The sequence below is a fragment of the Physeter macrocephalus genome, chromosome 13, assembly GCF_002837175.3.
Source record: "Physeter macrocephalus isolate SW-GA chromosome 13, ASM283717v5, whole genome shotgun sequence".
NCBI lineage: Eukaryota > Metazoa > Chordata > Mammalia > Artiodactyla > Physeteridae > Physeter > Physeter macrocephalus.
The window spans coordinates 86,796,366-86,811,522 of NC_041226.1; the positions used below are offsets into that span (position 1 = coordinate 86,796,366).

At 41.6% G+C, this 15,157-nt stretch overlaps 1 protein-coding gene across 5 annotated transcripts in view; it reads right to left on the bottom strand.

Moving 5' to 3' along the window:
* ABL1 (ABL proto-oncogene 1, non-receptor tyrosine kinase) overlaps nt 1–15,157 on the bottom strand; it is a 135,740-nt gene that overhangs the window by 39,680 nt on the left and 80,903 nt on the right. The window contains exon 1 of one of the 5 annotated variants that reach the window (XM_024126254.3): nt 5,201–5,375. The exons of the other annotated variants lie outside the window; for them this stretch is intronic. Coding sequence (XP_023982022.1) covers nt 5,201–5,279 — 79 coding nt within the window. The 5' untranslated portion in view covers nt 5,280–5,375. Of the gene's footprint in view, nt 1–5,200; nt 5,376–15,157 lie in introns of those variants that run through there. 5 annotated transcript variants of the gene reach the window in all.

Genomic DNA, 15,157 nt, shown 5'->3' on the forward strand with positions numbered 1-15,157 from the left:
TGTCTGCTTTTGTTACAGGTTTAGAAGTTTTCCACTAAAAAAAGTAAAAAACAAAACAAAACACAACTAACCTAAGAATTTATCGTATAAGTCATCCTTCTGGGTGTTTACAGAGGAAAAGTTAAATCCTTCCAATGTCTCATCTGATCTCCAGTTCTTGTTATACATACTTCTGGTTTTACTTTTTTCCAGTTTTATTGAGATATAATTGACATACAACATTGTGTAAGTTTAAGGTGTACAACATAATGATTTGATCGATGGATACATTGTGAAACGACTACCACAAAAAATTTAGTTAACATCCGTCACCACACAGTTACAAATTACTTTCCTTGTGATGAGAACTTTTAGCTTTAAGATCTACTCTCTTAGCCATTTTCAAATAAACAATACAGTACTGTTAACTATAGTCATCATGTTATACAATGCTATGGATTTTAAAAACCTACCCATCAATAATTTTTCCTGTTTCCATTTCAGACCAGTGATTACACTTGCAAAATTACTATTTGATTTTGCAATAAAGGTAGGAAGTAGTATGAAATTTTCAGTTTTCATATGTTTGGAGCTGTGGAAATACTGCCTCTAGAGAGAAGAAATAAGATGCCAACCATGAACCAATGGGATTTTTCTTCCACAATTAAAATATTCACCATGGGAATAAGAAAGGGTCAGAGAACTTCCCTGGTGGCGCAGTGGTTAAGAATCCTCCTGCCTATGCAGGGGACACAGGTTCGAGCCCTGGTCCGGGAAGATCCCACATGCCGCGGAGCAACTAAGCCCATGCGCCACAACTACTGTGCCTGCGCTCTACAGCCCACGAGCCACAGCTACTGAAGCCCGCATGCCTAGAGCCCGTGCTCCACAACAAGAGAAGCCACTGCAATGAGAAGCCCGCGCTCCGCAACAAAGAGTAGCCCCCGCTCGCCGCAACTAGAGAAAGCCCACATGCTGCAGTGAAGACCCAACGCAGCCAAAAAATAAATAAATTTATTTTTTAAAAAAAAGGGTCAGAGGAAGGGAAGATCCTTTTCCTTAAAACCAAGGACAGGAAGTAATAATTATATGCATCAAAGCAAACTTGGAAACAAACTGTTTTCTTAACAACAAGAAAAACTATGGGTGGGTTTAGCTCTATTCTACCATCACACTTCAGCCATTAGAGAAACTGGCAATGTCAACATTTTAGACTGTGAAATATTTACTTAAAATAACAACAGCTAACATTTGCAAACATCTTGCTCTATGCTAAGCAATTTAAATGGAATCTCTGTGTGAATCTCCCAACTCAAGAAGGTAGGGACTGCGATGAGCCTTATTTTAAAATGAGAACACCAAGGCCCAGAGAGCAACACGCCCATGGTCACCAGCATCCGGGTCCAGGCCGGCATCTGGGCCCAGGCGGGCTGGCTCCAGAGCTGTGTGCTTCACGTGAGAATGGGACCTTGGCAATACCCTAACCATACCACTGCCTCGATTTAAGGACATCTCAAAAGAACCTCACATCAGTATAAATACACACATTTATCACTTTATTGGTCTCAACACTTTCCCTTGAATCATCTCCTAGATCCTCAAAACAATCCTTGAAGGTGGGCTGGACGGAATGTTTGTTCTCTTGGTCTTTAGAGGTAAGAAAACAGAAAAGCTGAGAGACGAAAACTGGGATCGCCTGACTCCGAATTCAAAAGTATTTCCAACCAAAGTGAACTGGGGCCCTTCTTCCTCCTCTTCTCTAGAAACCTCATAGCGTTGGTATGAGAATGAAGTGAGGATGTCTATGAAGTGCTTGGTGCCAAAGAACTGTCACATCATAAACGCTCAACAATTTCAACGTAAACCCAAATGAAAAGGACTGACTGGCTTTCTATTTGGTTACAGAAAGAGCTTCAGATTTTCTTTGTTACTAAACAAGGGAAGTATTTGATGACCTCAGAAGAGAGTATTTAGAAAGAGAGCATAAGCTTCTCTGAGGCATAAGTTCTAAAAGTGTATCTGTGTGGCTGGCACCACATAAAGCATTCGCCAGAAAGTTAACTGCTGAAAAGAAGCGTTTAAAAGTGGGCCCTTAAAATAAATTTTGAAAGTTCAGGAAGAGTTCACTTCACAGACATTAGTTTTTGATTCCACAGTACAGAACTAACATGCCCATGTACAACATTCATGCACAATGTATGCAAATACAAATACATGAACAAATAAAAGTAAACTGGAAAAAAAAATTCAATTGGCTAATGTTCATGTTTTCTTTCACACCTCTAGGAGAGGGAAGAAATAATCAGAAAATTCAGTGCTTGAAGTAAACCTAAGATTGTAAAGCAAAATGTGGTCATGGTGAAGAGTTACTGCTATAAATATACACTTTCACAAAGCTGGAGCACAAAATTTAAATGCTATAAATGCTTATATATGCATAAAATGTTTCTAGAAGGACACACAAGAAACTCAAGTGAGGCTTCTGGGTAGGGAAACTGGATAAAGGACAGAATTTTCTTTTCATTCTCCTATGTAGAATTTTTTATGATGTACAGCTATTTTAATATACATCTACTGCTCAAGGTAATCATTTTTATCAGTATTAGGCTTCTAGAAGAGAAAAAAAGAATATCCTTGTTTCAGGCTTTAGAGTGTTTCTGAAGATACCATTTCAACATCCACAGAGAGTTCCAAAGGATATAAACAGTCACAGCTGGTAAAGCATATACTGGCTAAAACTGGGCTCTTTGGAGCCAGACAGCAAGGGTTCAGATCCCAGCACCACCACATGCTAGCTCTGTGACCTTAGACATGTTTCCTAACTTTCAGATGCCTCAGCTTCCTCATCTATAAAATGCAAGTAACCAAAGGGCCATCATGAGAAATAAACAAATTAAATCATATAGAATGCTGAAACAGTGCTTGTAACACAGTAAGCATTTAATAATTGTTGCTTTGACAGCTAGGCCCAAGTAGCAATAGATGCACGATCAAATTGTTTTTTTTTTTTTTTTTTAATGGCTGAACTTTCTCTGATAGAATGGAAAACTTGACCATATTCAATTTTCTCCGTGACTCGGGATGCCTGGGTCCCTAGTGCATGTCAATTAAACACTGACTGATTGATTGAGGATGTTAGTAAAAACAAAAAGCCTGGATTACTTATCCAGATGTTGGCAAGTGTTTTTCCCAAGCGACTAATAGCACATCCAGCCTTTAAGAAACGATCGCTGAGGTCTGTTAAATTCTCTCAACTACAAAACAGTAATTCCATTTACTTTCTCTGATTAACCATAACAATGAAAGAAGGAAAACTCAGTCACAAAAAAGAATTCCTAGAGTGATACCTTCCTAGATGAAGCCTTAATGCAAGGCAGTCTGCTGTAATCAGAATTTTTTTTTTTTTTGAGACTTGACAGTCAACATTATTTCAAGACATGCTGGAATAAGACGCATTAGATTTTGTCTCCCCTCCCCCAAAACAATAATTAGGCCGGCCAGGTAAGAACTAAATCTCCTGTTTACTCCCAGGAAAACAAAACAATGTCACAGCATTGCTGTGACCTAACCTTTCTTCCATCACTGCAGTTACAAAAGCCCATTCATCTACTCTGCCTTAAGTATCCATCTGCAAAATGGAGATGGTAATGCCTAACACTAACTCGTTACAGATGTAAATGAGAATGTGTCCAGAATTTTGAGCAACTTGGAAAGTAAGCAACATATTAACTGAAGATGATTTTGGCTGCTCAGACGCCAACTTTTAGGGACAAATAAACCATCTTCCCCTCTAAATGCTAGATTTTGTGAGCCCACTCCATCTGGATGCATCTTCTCCAAGGGACTAACCTTGGGCTAACAATATACACATCTCATGGCAAGAGGGGCACCTGTATCACTGGTGTTTATGGTTTGAGCTGCACATGTATGTGACTTCAGGCAGACCCTCAACTCAAAAGGTTGGAAAAAAAAGAAAAATAGGTTAGACGATTAACAAGGCCTCCGTTTATTTCGCCTTCATTTAAAAAAAAAAAACACATTACAACTTCATGGCACTACGGCAGCAGAAATTCTACTTGTTCTAAAATGAGCTTTACATTTCTATTCCTGTTTCAAGTCCTAAATGAAAATGACAAACAAATGCAAGCAGGATTATATCTCTGAAGTACAATTAGCCTTCCTGCTGAAAGCAAGCACTCTGGGACGACTAGTCCCCAAATCAGATAAATTTCAGATTCATCCTGAAGCTACAAAATGAAGGTCACTCATCATACTCAATTGGCGCTTTTTTTTTTTTCAGTTGTCACCTTACTAAGACAGAAAACAAAGACCAATCAACAGGAAAGAAAAAAATGGGATTAGAGAAGAAAAGGAGAGTAGAATGGAAAGAGGGCGAAAGTGAACCGCTCCGGGCTCTGAGGCTTTATCGAAAGAACTTAACAGGAGGTTATCCTCCTCCCTCCCAAGTACCGTGGGACTCATTCAAAATGCCTTCTTAAAATGCGGTGTTAACTTTTCACCCCGCAAAAATGAGAGAATTCCTAAGACCTCTTCGTGGTCCGTAGATAAGGGGGGGTGGGGGAGTAGAAAGATCACTTGAAATTCTGTATCCATAAATGGTAGAGCCGTGTTCTCTTTGTACACGAGACTTAATGGTGTAACTTTTCTTTTCACCCCGCAAAAATGAGAGAATTCCTAAGACCTCTTCGTGGTCCGTAGATAAGGGGGGGTGGGGGAGTAGAAAGATCACTTGAAATTCTGTATCCATAAATGGTAGAGCCGTGTTCTCTTTGTACACGAGACTTAATGAAAATCATATGTTTCTCAAACACGGGTTGACCTTTTTGACACATAATTCCTAATTAACGGTGGAAATTCCACAACGTGGGCTCACAAGGCCGTTCAGGCCTGTAGAGTTCGCTTTCCCCAACTTTCGGGTAGAGCCCCGCAGCCCGGGGCCCGCGACTTCGCCCTCCCGACATGGGCTCTGCCGCGGTGAGTGCGCGGGGGCCGGAGCCCCGCACCCTCCCGGCTCGCGGCAGCGCCCAGGGGCGGGCGAGGAAAAGAAAGAGAAAGAGGCAAAAAGAGAAAGGGCGAGAAAGGGAGAGGGAGGGAGAGGAAGAGGAGGGAACGCGCGCGGGCGGGCGGGCGGGGCCTAGGAAGGCCCGGCGGCGGACACGCGGCCGCCTCGACCCAGTCCCGGCGCCGGCCCCGCGCTTACCTTCCAGGTAACAGCTGGAGGAGGACGAGAGCCCCTTCTTGGATTTGCAGCCCACCAACTTCAAGCAAATTTCCAACATTTTCGCGTGCCGGCGGCGTCGAGGCCGGCGCCCTGGGCTGGCTCCGCGGCGCGGCTCAAGCCCGGCTCTCCCGGCTGGCCCCGCCTGCCCTCCCGGGCCCCCGCGGCCCCGCCATGCCGCCTCCCCGCCGCCCCGCGCGCCCGCCCGTGGCCGCGGCCGCGTCTCGGTCTCCGCTGCGGACGCGCCTGTTAACAAAGGGCCAGGAGCCCGGCCCGCGAGGCCCGCCCCCCACGCCTTAACCCTCTCCGCGCCGCGCCCGGACCCAGAGCTTCCCGGCGTTCTCAAGGCCTAGGCCGGCCCTGGACCGTTACCGCGGTCCGAAATGGAGGCCCCGCCAATTTCTAGGTTAAGGAAAAGAGAAGGTGGTTATTTTAAGCGCGGCATTCATGGGTTCTCAACGTTGGGAAGTGCGGTCCTAACACCCCATGAAAGACACCGACAACTACGGCAGCTGGGGAGGGCAGGCCTGCATCTCTGTGGCAGGAGGTGGCCCCAACCTGCACCACTTAAGGCCAAGCGAGTTCCACTGGGCGCGGTGCCCTGGCGAACCCTATGTCCCTAGACTGTTGGTGAATAATGCAAATTCCTCCGGAATTATCAATTCTGGTCTCATTTATACGCAGTGAGCTTATTGTGATTCAGGCTAACTCAATGGGTGTCTGAGGAATGAATAATCAGAGCTGCAACCCACATTTCAACTACACAAGTTTGCAACACATCTGTCAAATCGTACATCCAGACTAAGAGACAAAAGAGATGGGGGAGTTCAAATTCAAACATAACTTCTGATAATGTGTAAAGGGAGCTTAGTCTCGTCTCCACAGTGAGATCTCATCAGGGTCATGGCCTGTGTCCCTTCTTTAAGAAGCCTCATTTTCTTCAACAGAGAGCTCTTCCCTTGTTTGGTGTGTGCCATGGGGGGCCATTGTTTAAAACCCATTTCACTGCTGTACTTGGCTCAAATCTTTTTATAACTAATGATAAGACAATATCATAACATATAACAACATAATAAATAACAATAATCACAATAATATGTTCCTTGGCACAAAACCGGAAATCCAGATCAGTGGGAAAGCGTATGGAATCCAATCATATCAAATCATTTAATAACAATCAGATAGGGACTCCCCTGGTGGCACAGTGGTTAAGAATCCACCTGCCAATGCAGGGGACATAGGTTCAAGCCCCGGTCCAGGAAGATCCCACATGCCACGGAGCAACTAAGCCTGTGCACCACAACTACTGAAGCCTGCACACCTAGAGCCCGTGCTCTGCAACAAGAGAAGCCACCGCAAAGAGAAGCCCGTGCACCTCAACGAAGAGTAGCCCCCGCTCACCGCAACTAGAGAAAGCCCGCTGGCAGCAATGAAGACCCAATGCAGCCAAAAATAAATAAATAAATAAAATCAGATAAATTTCAGTAACTATAGGAAAGTGAAGTTATCTAAATAGTGTTAGATAACTAAATTGCAATAGGGAGAAAAATTAAGTTAGTACACATCTTAGAGAGCACATGAATACTAAGAGCTGACATGTATTGAGATCTTACTATGAGTCAGACTCTTGTGAGAAGCACCCTCTGTTCATTACCACATTGCATTTGCACAACTATCCTGTGAGGAAAACAGAATTATTATCTGATTCTTCAGGTAAAAATCTGAAGTTTAGAGAAGTCAAGCACCTCACCCAAAGTCCTATGGCTGGAAGCAGGCAGAGCTGGACTCAACCCAGGTCTACCTAGCTCCAAGGATCAGGCTCCTAACCAGTGGATTATGCAGCCCCTTCCCACCAAGAATAAATTCCAAGTAAATTAAAGCTTTGGATATCTATATCTTTGGTTAAATAACTAAGGTTGTCATATGTTTCAGAAGCAGCCTTGGTCAAGAGACCCCAGCTACGGTAATCAGCTCCAGAGGCAAAGCTGGACTCGTTTGTGGTCTAGCCTAACCTGCAGTGACAAAAACCTGGGTATCTTCAGTACACCAGGAATGGCCTAAGATCTTCACTCAGGTCTGCCAAAACTAGTACAGGACAGTTCAAGATTGGACTGGATGTGACTAGTGTATATCACAGGGTTTCTCAGCCAGGGCGTCATTAACTTTTCAGAGATGTCCTGTCAGACTCTGATTCACGTACAAAATGTGTTTCTGCTGCAAGTGAGGGACCTATGGTTTGTGTTGTAGTACCAGGTCAGGCCTCATGGGCACCTAAGAAGACACAGCAGTTCCCATCGCCTGGAGACACAGGACTACAGGGCCACCAGGTGACAAGTGACTGTGGATGCTATCTAGATTCTGGGAGACACTATCATTCTGCTAGAGAGCCTGTTTGTAATGATAGCCAACTTGTTTAGTGTTACTTGAAACTTTCAGCCTCCAGCGTAATGCCAAAAATAAAATCCCAAAGGGTGCCACCAGTACAAATAAGCTGAAAACTACTGTGTTGGTGCCATTTTAGAAAGTTAAAGGTCTTTGGACCAGACTATAATAAAGTCTGTCATTATATAGCATTTAAGATTTAATGGGCTATATTCAAATAGGCACCTTAATGCAAAGGGTTATATGTTAATGGACATTTTTGCAATTCTAACCATATCCTTGAATTCTGTCAATTAATACAGGCCCAGGTATTTGTTTGCATGTGCTATACTTCATATTAGGATGTAAGTTTATTTTTAAAAGCTAATGACTGTTACTAATATTCTGCTCTTGAGTCTAAAGTGACCATATCCCTTTGGGAACTTCCCTGGTGGTCCAATGGGTAAGACTCCGCGCTGCCAATGCAAGGGGGCCCAGGTTTGATCCCTGGTCAGGGAACTAGATCCCGCATGCATGCCGCAACTAAGAAGTCTGCATGCTGCAACTAAGAGAAGCCCTCATGCCACAACTAAGAAGTCCGCATGCTGCAACTAAATAGATGGCGCATGCCGCAGTGAAGGTCAGGCGCAGCCTAAATAAATAAATAAAATAAAATAAAATAAAATGACTTTATCCCTTTAAAAACTCTTAAAATGAGTAATGCTTACAAACTGTGTCCAAATCTTTTAAAACTTAGTTATAAAACCATACATCAACAGGTCTGGCAAAACACTCTGAATTAGCAGCAACGAATATTGAAAACATCGTCAAGCTGCACACCACCAAATTAAACCAGTACTGTTCTTTCCAGATCTGGCTTTTGATGCTCTTTGAAGCTTATTCACAAGATACAAAAACCATTCTGTTACAAGCAAATAAGACAGCTTCAATCTCCTTACTAGAATGAAGAAAGGCCTGAGAAGGATTCCCTCTAAGCAACCTTAAACCTAAAAGCCATTAACTTAAAGAAGAAAAAAAAAAAAGGAAAACAAACAAAGAAATTAAAGACTGTGAACTAACGTGTTTGCTACATTACATTCAGTTTGGGAAAGGAATAAACTTTTAACATGTGCCGAATATGTGCCAGGCACAAGCCTCCCAGAAACCTTACGAATTTTGTGTAGTTTAACTTCATTTCACAGGTAAGGAAACGGGGGTAAGCAGGGATTGGGACAGGTAAGTATTCTGTCCAGGTTCACAAACCTAGAAGTAGTAAGGTCTAAAGCCCTTGAACTTTCCAAAATGGACATAATTTGCAATTTAAGTGAAAGGTGGATAACTGTAGCAAAGCCAGAGGATGAAATAAAAATCATTAACTATTGAAAAATATGTCTTAAAACAATTCAGGGAATTAGAACTATTGATATTTAAGAATATTTTAAAATATATTAAGAGTATTAAGAAAGAAAGAATAAAGGTCCTTAATTACATTAAAGTATGTGATCTGAGCTGTGTGTTTCTAAAAGTACAGTCCACGGACAACCTATTTTGAATCGCCTGGGGTGCTTACTTAAAATGCAGACTCTTGATCTCCATTCTAGACCTACACAATCAGAGTATGTGGAGTGGGCTGTATCTTAACAGTTCCCCAGATGATCTGTGTGCATATTTAAGTTTAGACATTTAAAAAATTACATTTATTTATTTATTTTCTTTCTTTCTTCTTTTCGGCTGCATCGGGTCTTAGTTGTTGCACGCGGGCTCTCTTGCTAAGGCGCACAAGCTCAGTAGTTGTGGCGCGCGAGCTCAGTTGCCCCACGGCCTGTGGGAGCTTAGTTCCCCGACCAGGGATCGAACCCACGTCCCCTTCATTGCAAGGTGGATTCTTGACCACTGGACCACAGGGAAGTCCCCACACTTAAGTTTAAAAACCACTGTTTTGGAGGTGGGAAGAGCTGCCTCTTATTTTTTCTGGGAATAGGACAAACAGGGACGGATATTTCTAAAATTTATTCATTTGAAAGCAATTTTTGAGTTAAAGAAATTGTATAACTCTAAACAAGTTACCAAAAGAGAACTCTTCTCTGAAAATTTTGGATACAGATTGAATTTTTTTCAAGTTTGGAGTTCAGTCCTATTTTTTTAAAAGCAGGGTGGGCGGGTGGACAAGGGCCCACCACAGAAGTTGGTCAAGGGAAGAAAGCAAGCAGGACACAGATGCAGGATGCGGAAGCTCCACCTGGGAGCAGCAGGATGGGGGTGGGAGTTTAAGGCAGAGAGGTGCATCTGACATGGTGCCTGGTTTCGGGCCCCCAGGACCAGATGGTCCCAGATCTGACTGATCCCTTCACTGTTTCCAGCCCAGTTAATAACTTTAGGAGGAAAGAGCAAAGATCTTGAGGTATGTGTATGCTATTTCACATGCCAACAAAGCCCACATCCTCTGATTCTGCACACACTGCCCAGTGAGAGACTACCAGGCTCCACACTACCAGTGATGTGGGCCCAACCCACTGGAGAATGCAGCTTAGAATATCACATCAATCATACCCACTTTTGCCCCTGTAAAGGGCATACATGCAACCCTTTAAGTATCACACGTTTTCAGTGAGATAACACTGTTTATTGGTCAAGTGTCAGAAACGTCCAGGGACTCTGGTATGGGGGAAACCAGGTGAGAGGGGGAGGCAACACAGTGGAGACTGAATGAGGTATGACATCTCGCAAACTTATTCTGAGTCTCAGACTTGCCACTCACTGTGATAGCTTGGGCAAATAACTCAATTTTCTAGTCTGTAAAATTGGGGGATGGTCTTAAGAGTAGCTCTCTCACTGGGTTATGAAGATTGGAAATAATGTATGGAAAGTGCCCAATGCAGAGAAGGTGCTCAATAAACAATAACTATTGTTATTTCCAAAAGAGGCCTCTTACTATATCAGGTGATGGTCTGTTTACCTGCCTAAGTCTTACTGCCACTAAGTCAAGAGCTAAAATTAACAAATGTGATATGTGCAACTGATTCCAGAAAGCACAGTCTGAGGGAGTGAAAGCAGTCTGGAGGTTTTCCAAGGGACAAGGAAATCAACTTATTTTATTAAGGGAAAGAAACACTAGCTGTGGGGTAGGAGTAGCAACCAAGGTTCAGATGTCACACAGAGTCCTATCTTTAATCCTAAAGCCAAAGTTTTACAACCACAGCTTTGTGGCAAAACACAGACTCCACACCCCACATCTTTAGTGGGGGCCTATTTCAGGCCCAGACCTTGATGTGCAGGCCACACATAGGACTGTCTTTCATATAACACTGCTTGTTTCGTTAGTCCCTTTGGTATTTACAGAGCTACAATTCTCAATGGGGGGGGCCAAATCTAAACTGCTTTAGAGTAATTACATCCACTTTCTAGAAAATCTCATTTTAGTAAGATTTTACCATATTTTTTATAATCAACAAGTCAAACATAATGATTAAACAGTTTTTCTCCCAGAAGAAACTAATATTGTTGGTATGCCCTAAATATTTTTTATTAATTTTTCTTAAAGTAATATATCAATACGTACATGGTTAAGAGTCAAATAGTACTAAAAGTCTTATAACAAAATCAGTAGTCCCCCGACTCCATCCCCTTGTCTGTTTCCCCAGAGGCAGCCTTCTTCAGATTTTTAATATCCTCATATTGTTGTTTCTGGATTCATCAGCTTTCCACATTATATATTAACTTGTTATAGTAGTATTATACTATCACCATCTCCAACCTCCCATAACAATAAAATCACAATTTTTGGTTAAATCATTGGTCAGTGTTGGCATTACTTTGATGATATAAATATTGTTCATTGCTCCACTAATAATACACTATGAATGTCTCCTTTATTATATAACTTGGTTTATCCTGGAGATATTAATTGCCTTGACTTTTTCATTTGATTAGTCTTCTCTGTGCCTATTACTGTTTTTTCCCCAAACATTTCAAATATCTGCCAAACACCTAGTAGAATTTTTTCCAAATGCTAAGACACTTAAAATATCCTCAGTTCTGTGTACTGACTTACATCCTCATCTTGCTGGAATTCATCATCCTGTAGCTTCCTGGGGTGGGTGAGGGGAGGTGCATGTCTAAAAAATGCCTTTCCATTCCACTCAGTTTGGCTGGGTACAGAATTCTAGGCTGAAAATCATTTTCCCCACTTAATTTCAAAGGCATTTCTCCACTATCTTCTAGTTTTCAGTATTGTTGTTTAGAAATGCAATTCCACTCTGACTCCTGATCCTTTACATATCACCTGCTTTTCTCTTTGGAAGCTTTTAGGATCTTCTAATATTCTTGGTGTTCTGAAATTTTACAATGATATGGCTTGGACTCAATATATACATATATATATATATATATATATATATATATATATATATATATATATATATGCTGTGTACTCAGGGAACCAATGCAATTCAAAGATTTGTCATTTAACTCCAGAAAATACTCACTTCACTAAGCTCTGGAATTTTTCTGATATTTATTGTCTCCTAAATTCTCCTCCATTCTCTCTCTTTCTGGAATTCCTACCAGATGTATACTGAAGCCCTGGGATTGAGCTTCTAATCTTCTTATCTGTTCTCTTTTGTTGTCTAAGTCTTTGTCTTGTGTTTTGCTTTCTGAGATAGACTATTTGCCAAGTCTTGGGTTGAATTTTAAATTTTAGCTATCATGTTTTCAATATTAAAGAGCTCATTTTATTCTGATTGTTACTTTTTAATAACACACTGTTGTTTGATGTTTGCTGTTATTTTTCTCTGAGGAGAGCAATGAATAGTTCTTCTGAACTCTTCTTCTGTTTCCTGCATTGTCTTTATTTCCACCATGTTCCCATTTTCTGTGAATTTGTTTTACCCTCTATCTATCATGTAGAGACTTTTAATTTGGCTCTCCATTCATTATACATGAAAGAGGAACTAAAAAAATATGCATGGAAGTGGCACAACCTGTGGACTTCAGTGAAGGGAGGGGGTGAGCTTACTTTTCCATCAAGAGAACCCCCAAATGGGCTTTTCTCTGGGATCATTCAATTTTATTTTTTTGTTTTTTTCTCTAGAAAAGAATCTTCCCATCTCTTCTCTGTTAGGGCTCTGGCTACCAAGTATTGGAAGAGGCCTGAGAATCTCATTATTCAGCATGCAGACTTAAAAAAAAAAAAATCTGCTCTTGCCCACCCCACTGTTTTCAGCCCAATGGCTTACCTGCACCCCAGATGGGGGTAATATCACTGAGTCTGGAGCCTTTATAGGGCAATTTCTCAATAATACTTCTGTCTCATGTAGGTGGGAAACAGAAGTGGTCATCTGGCTGTACAGGGATGGGGAAGGGTGTGAAGAATCTAAAAAGTCCTTTACAGACTTTCAACTGATCCTCTTGATTTCAGTTAAGGCCTCACAACCCCCTGCTTTCTGTGGTACTAATGCCTCTAATTTCTGACTTTTTCTCTCAGGTTCTTACAAGTAAACTGGCTTACTTCTAATCAATGTCTCTCTTAGAAGAGGTTAGGCTTCAGCTTCTTCGATTCTGCTAAGTCTATTGCCACACTTCTGACTGCCTCTCATTTTCCAAAAATGTGTTCACCTTTCTTATCTACTTTTCCCTTTGGGTTCGTTTTGTCCTTATGCATTTTCACTTTTCAAAAAATCTTTTTATTATCATTCCAGTGGGGCTTGGGGGAGGTAATAGAAATAAAAACAGGTCTGCAAACTTTAATCATTTTCAATTAGCATCTAGTTTGGGGACTTCCCTGGTGGCACAGTGGTTAAGAATCCGCCTGCCAATGCAAGGGACACGGGTTCGATCCCTGGTCTGGGAAGATCCCACATGCCACGGAGCAACAAAGCCCGTGTGCCACAACTACTGAGCGACACGGGTTCGATCCCTGGTCTGGGAAGCTCCCACATGCCACGGAGCAACAAAGCCCGTGTGCCACAACTACTGAGCCTGCGCGCTAGAGTCCGCAAGCCACAACTACCGAGCCCGCGTGCTACGACTACTGAAGCCCGCGTGCCTAGAGCCCATGCTCCGCAACAAGAAAAGCCACCACAATGAGAAGCCCATGCGCTGCAGCGAAGAGTAGCCCCGCTCGCCACAACTAGAGAAAGCCCGCTCGCCACAACTAGAGAAAGCCCGCGCGCAGCAAGGAAGAGCCAACACAGCCAAAAATAAATAAAAAATAAATAAATTTATTTTTTTTATCCAAAAAAAAAAAGAATCTAGTTCCACCATTTTACAGATGAGACAATTGAGGCACAAACAGGCTAAGAAAACTTGTACAAGGTCTCATAGCAAGTTAGTGGCAGAGCCAGGAAAAGAGCCCAGATCTCCAAACAACCTTGCTAGATTTTTTCGATTATGTGACACCCACTAGGCACCCATAATTAAGAGCTGACAGACTAGTTTTAGGATACTAGGCTGAAAAAGTATTTAAAATTTGTTGCAAACTACAGGTCTCAAATCTTAATATTGCTGGTGGTGAAGAAACGACCAAACCCTGAATTCTTAAATCCAGTCACATAACTTAAAGTTAAATTATAAACAGTTATGTTATTAAACAAAAATAGTTTGCGATATTCTTATTAAAATCTAAGTGCTTGAATTCAACTTAAAGAGGTTTTGCATGATTTCATGAATTGTCTTTGTTCCTTTTACTCTGGTTAACTTTTGAAATAAATGCCACAGAATTTTATTTTAAATCGTGGAAAGTCTTGTTTGTTTGTATTTAATCTGAATACTGAATAAAGATTAAGATATCTGCAAAACAAACAAGTCAAAAGTAGCAATGTTGCAAAAAATCTAAAGGCGATAAGCTATCATCATTATAATAAGGTAAATTTAATCTCACTTAAGCAGAACTCGTTGATAAAAGAAAAGCCCAAACACTGGTTATTTACAAACAATACTTTTATTTTCATGAAAGAAAAGCCCAAGCACTGGTTATTTACAAACAATACTTTTATTTTCAAACACTGCTACTGCTTTTGGCTTTTATAGTTTTGTTAAGTCTGAACTGGGAAACCAATGGTTAATTTTTTTCCTCTCTTTCTCTAAGACTAAAAGAATCTGCCAAAGCAGCAGACCAGGGCTAGGAGATCACGTTACTTTGGGGGTGGGGGAAAGAAGGCAGCTGGAGGGGAGTGTAGAGAGAAGGGCCAGAAGGGAAAGAAAACAAGTTGTCTGAACCTCCCCACAGTGTAAGACCCAGCAGGGATTAGGAGGTACGTGGAGGAGCCCATGTTTATCCAAGTTATCTCTGGGGCAGCTGAAATGGGCTGTAAAAGTATGGGCTCCTTTGATATTAAAATCTTCTCAGCAATAGAGCTGCACCCGGGAAAGCAGATTTCTTGGTAATGTTACCAAGGCCTGAAAACCTAGAAATGAAACACTCAGGGAGCGTTAATGTTTGTTTCTTCAAAACATTCAGTACCAATTTGTTTTGTTGTCAGGGTTTTAAACATACAAAGGACAAATGGATCCAGAAGATTGCTTCCCTACACGTGTTAGAAATTACTGTTGTCCTTAGACAAGTAATGACATCTCTAAATG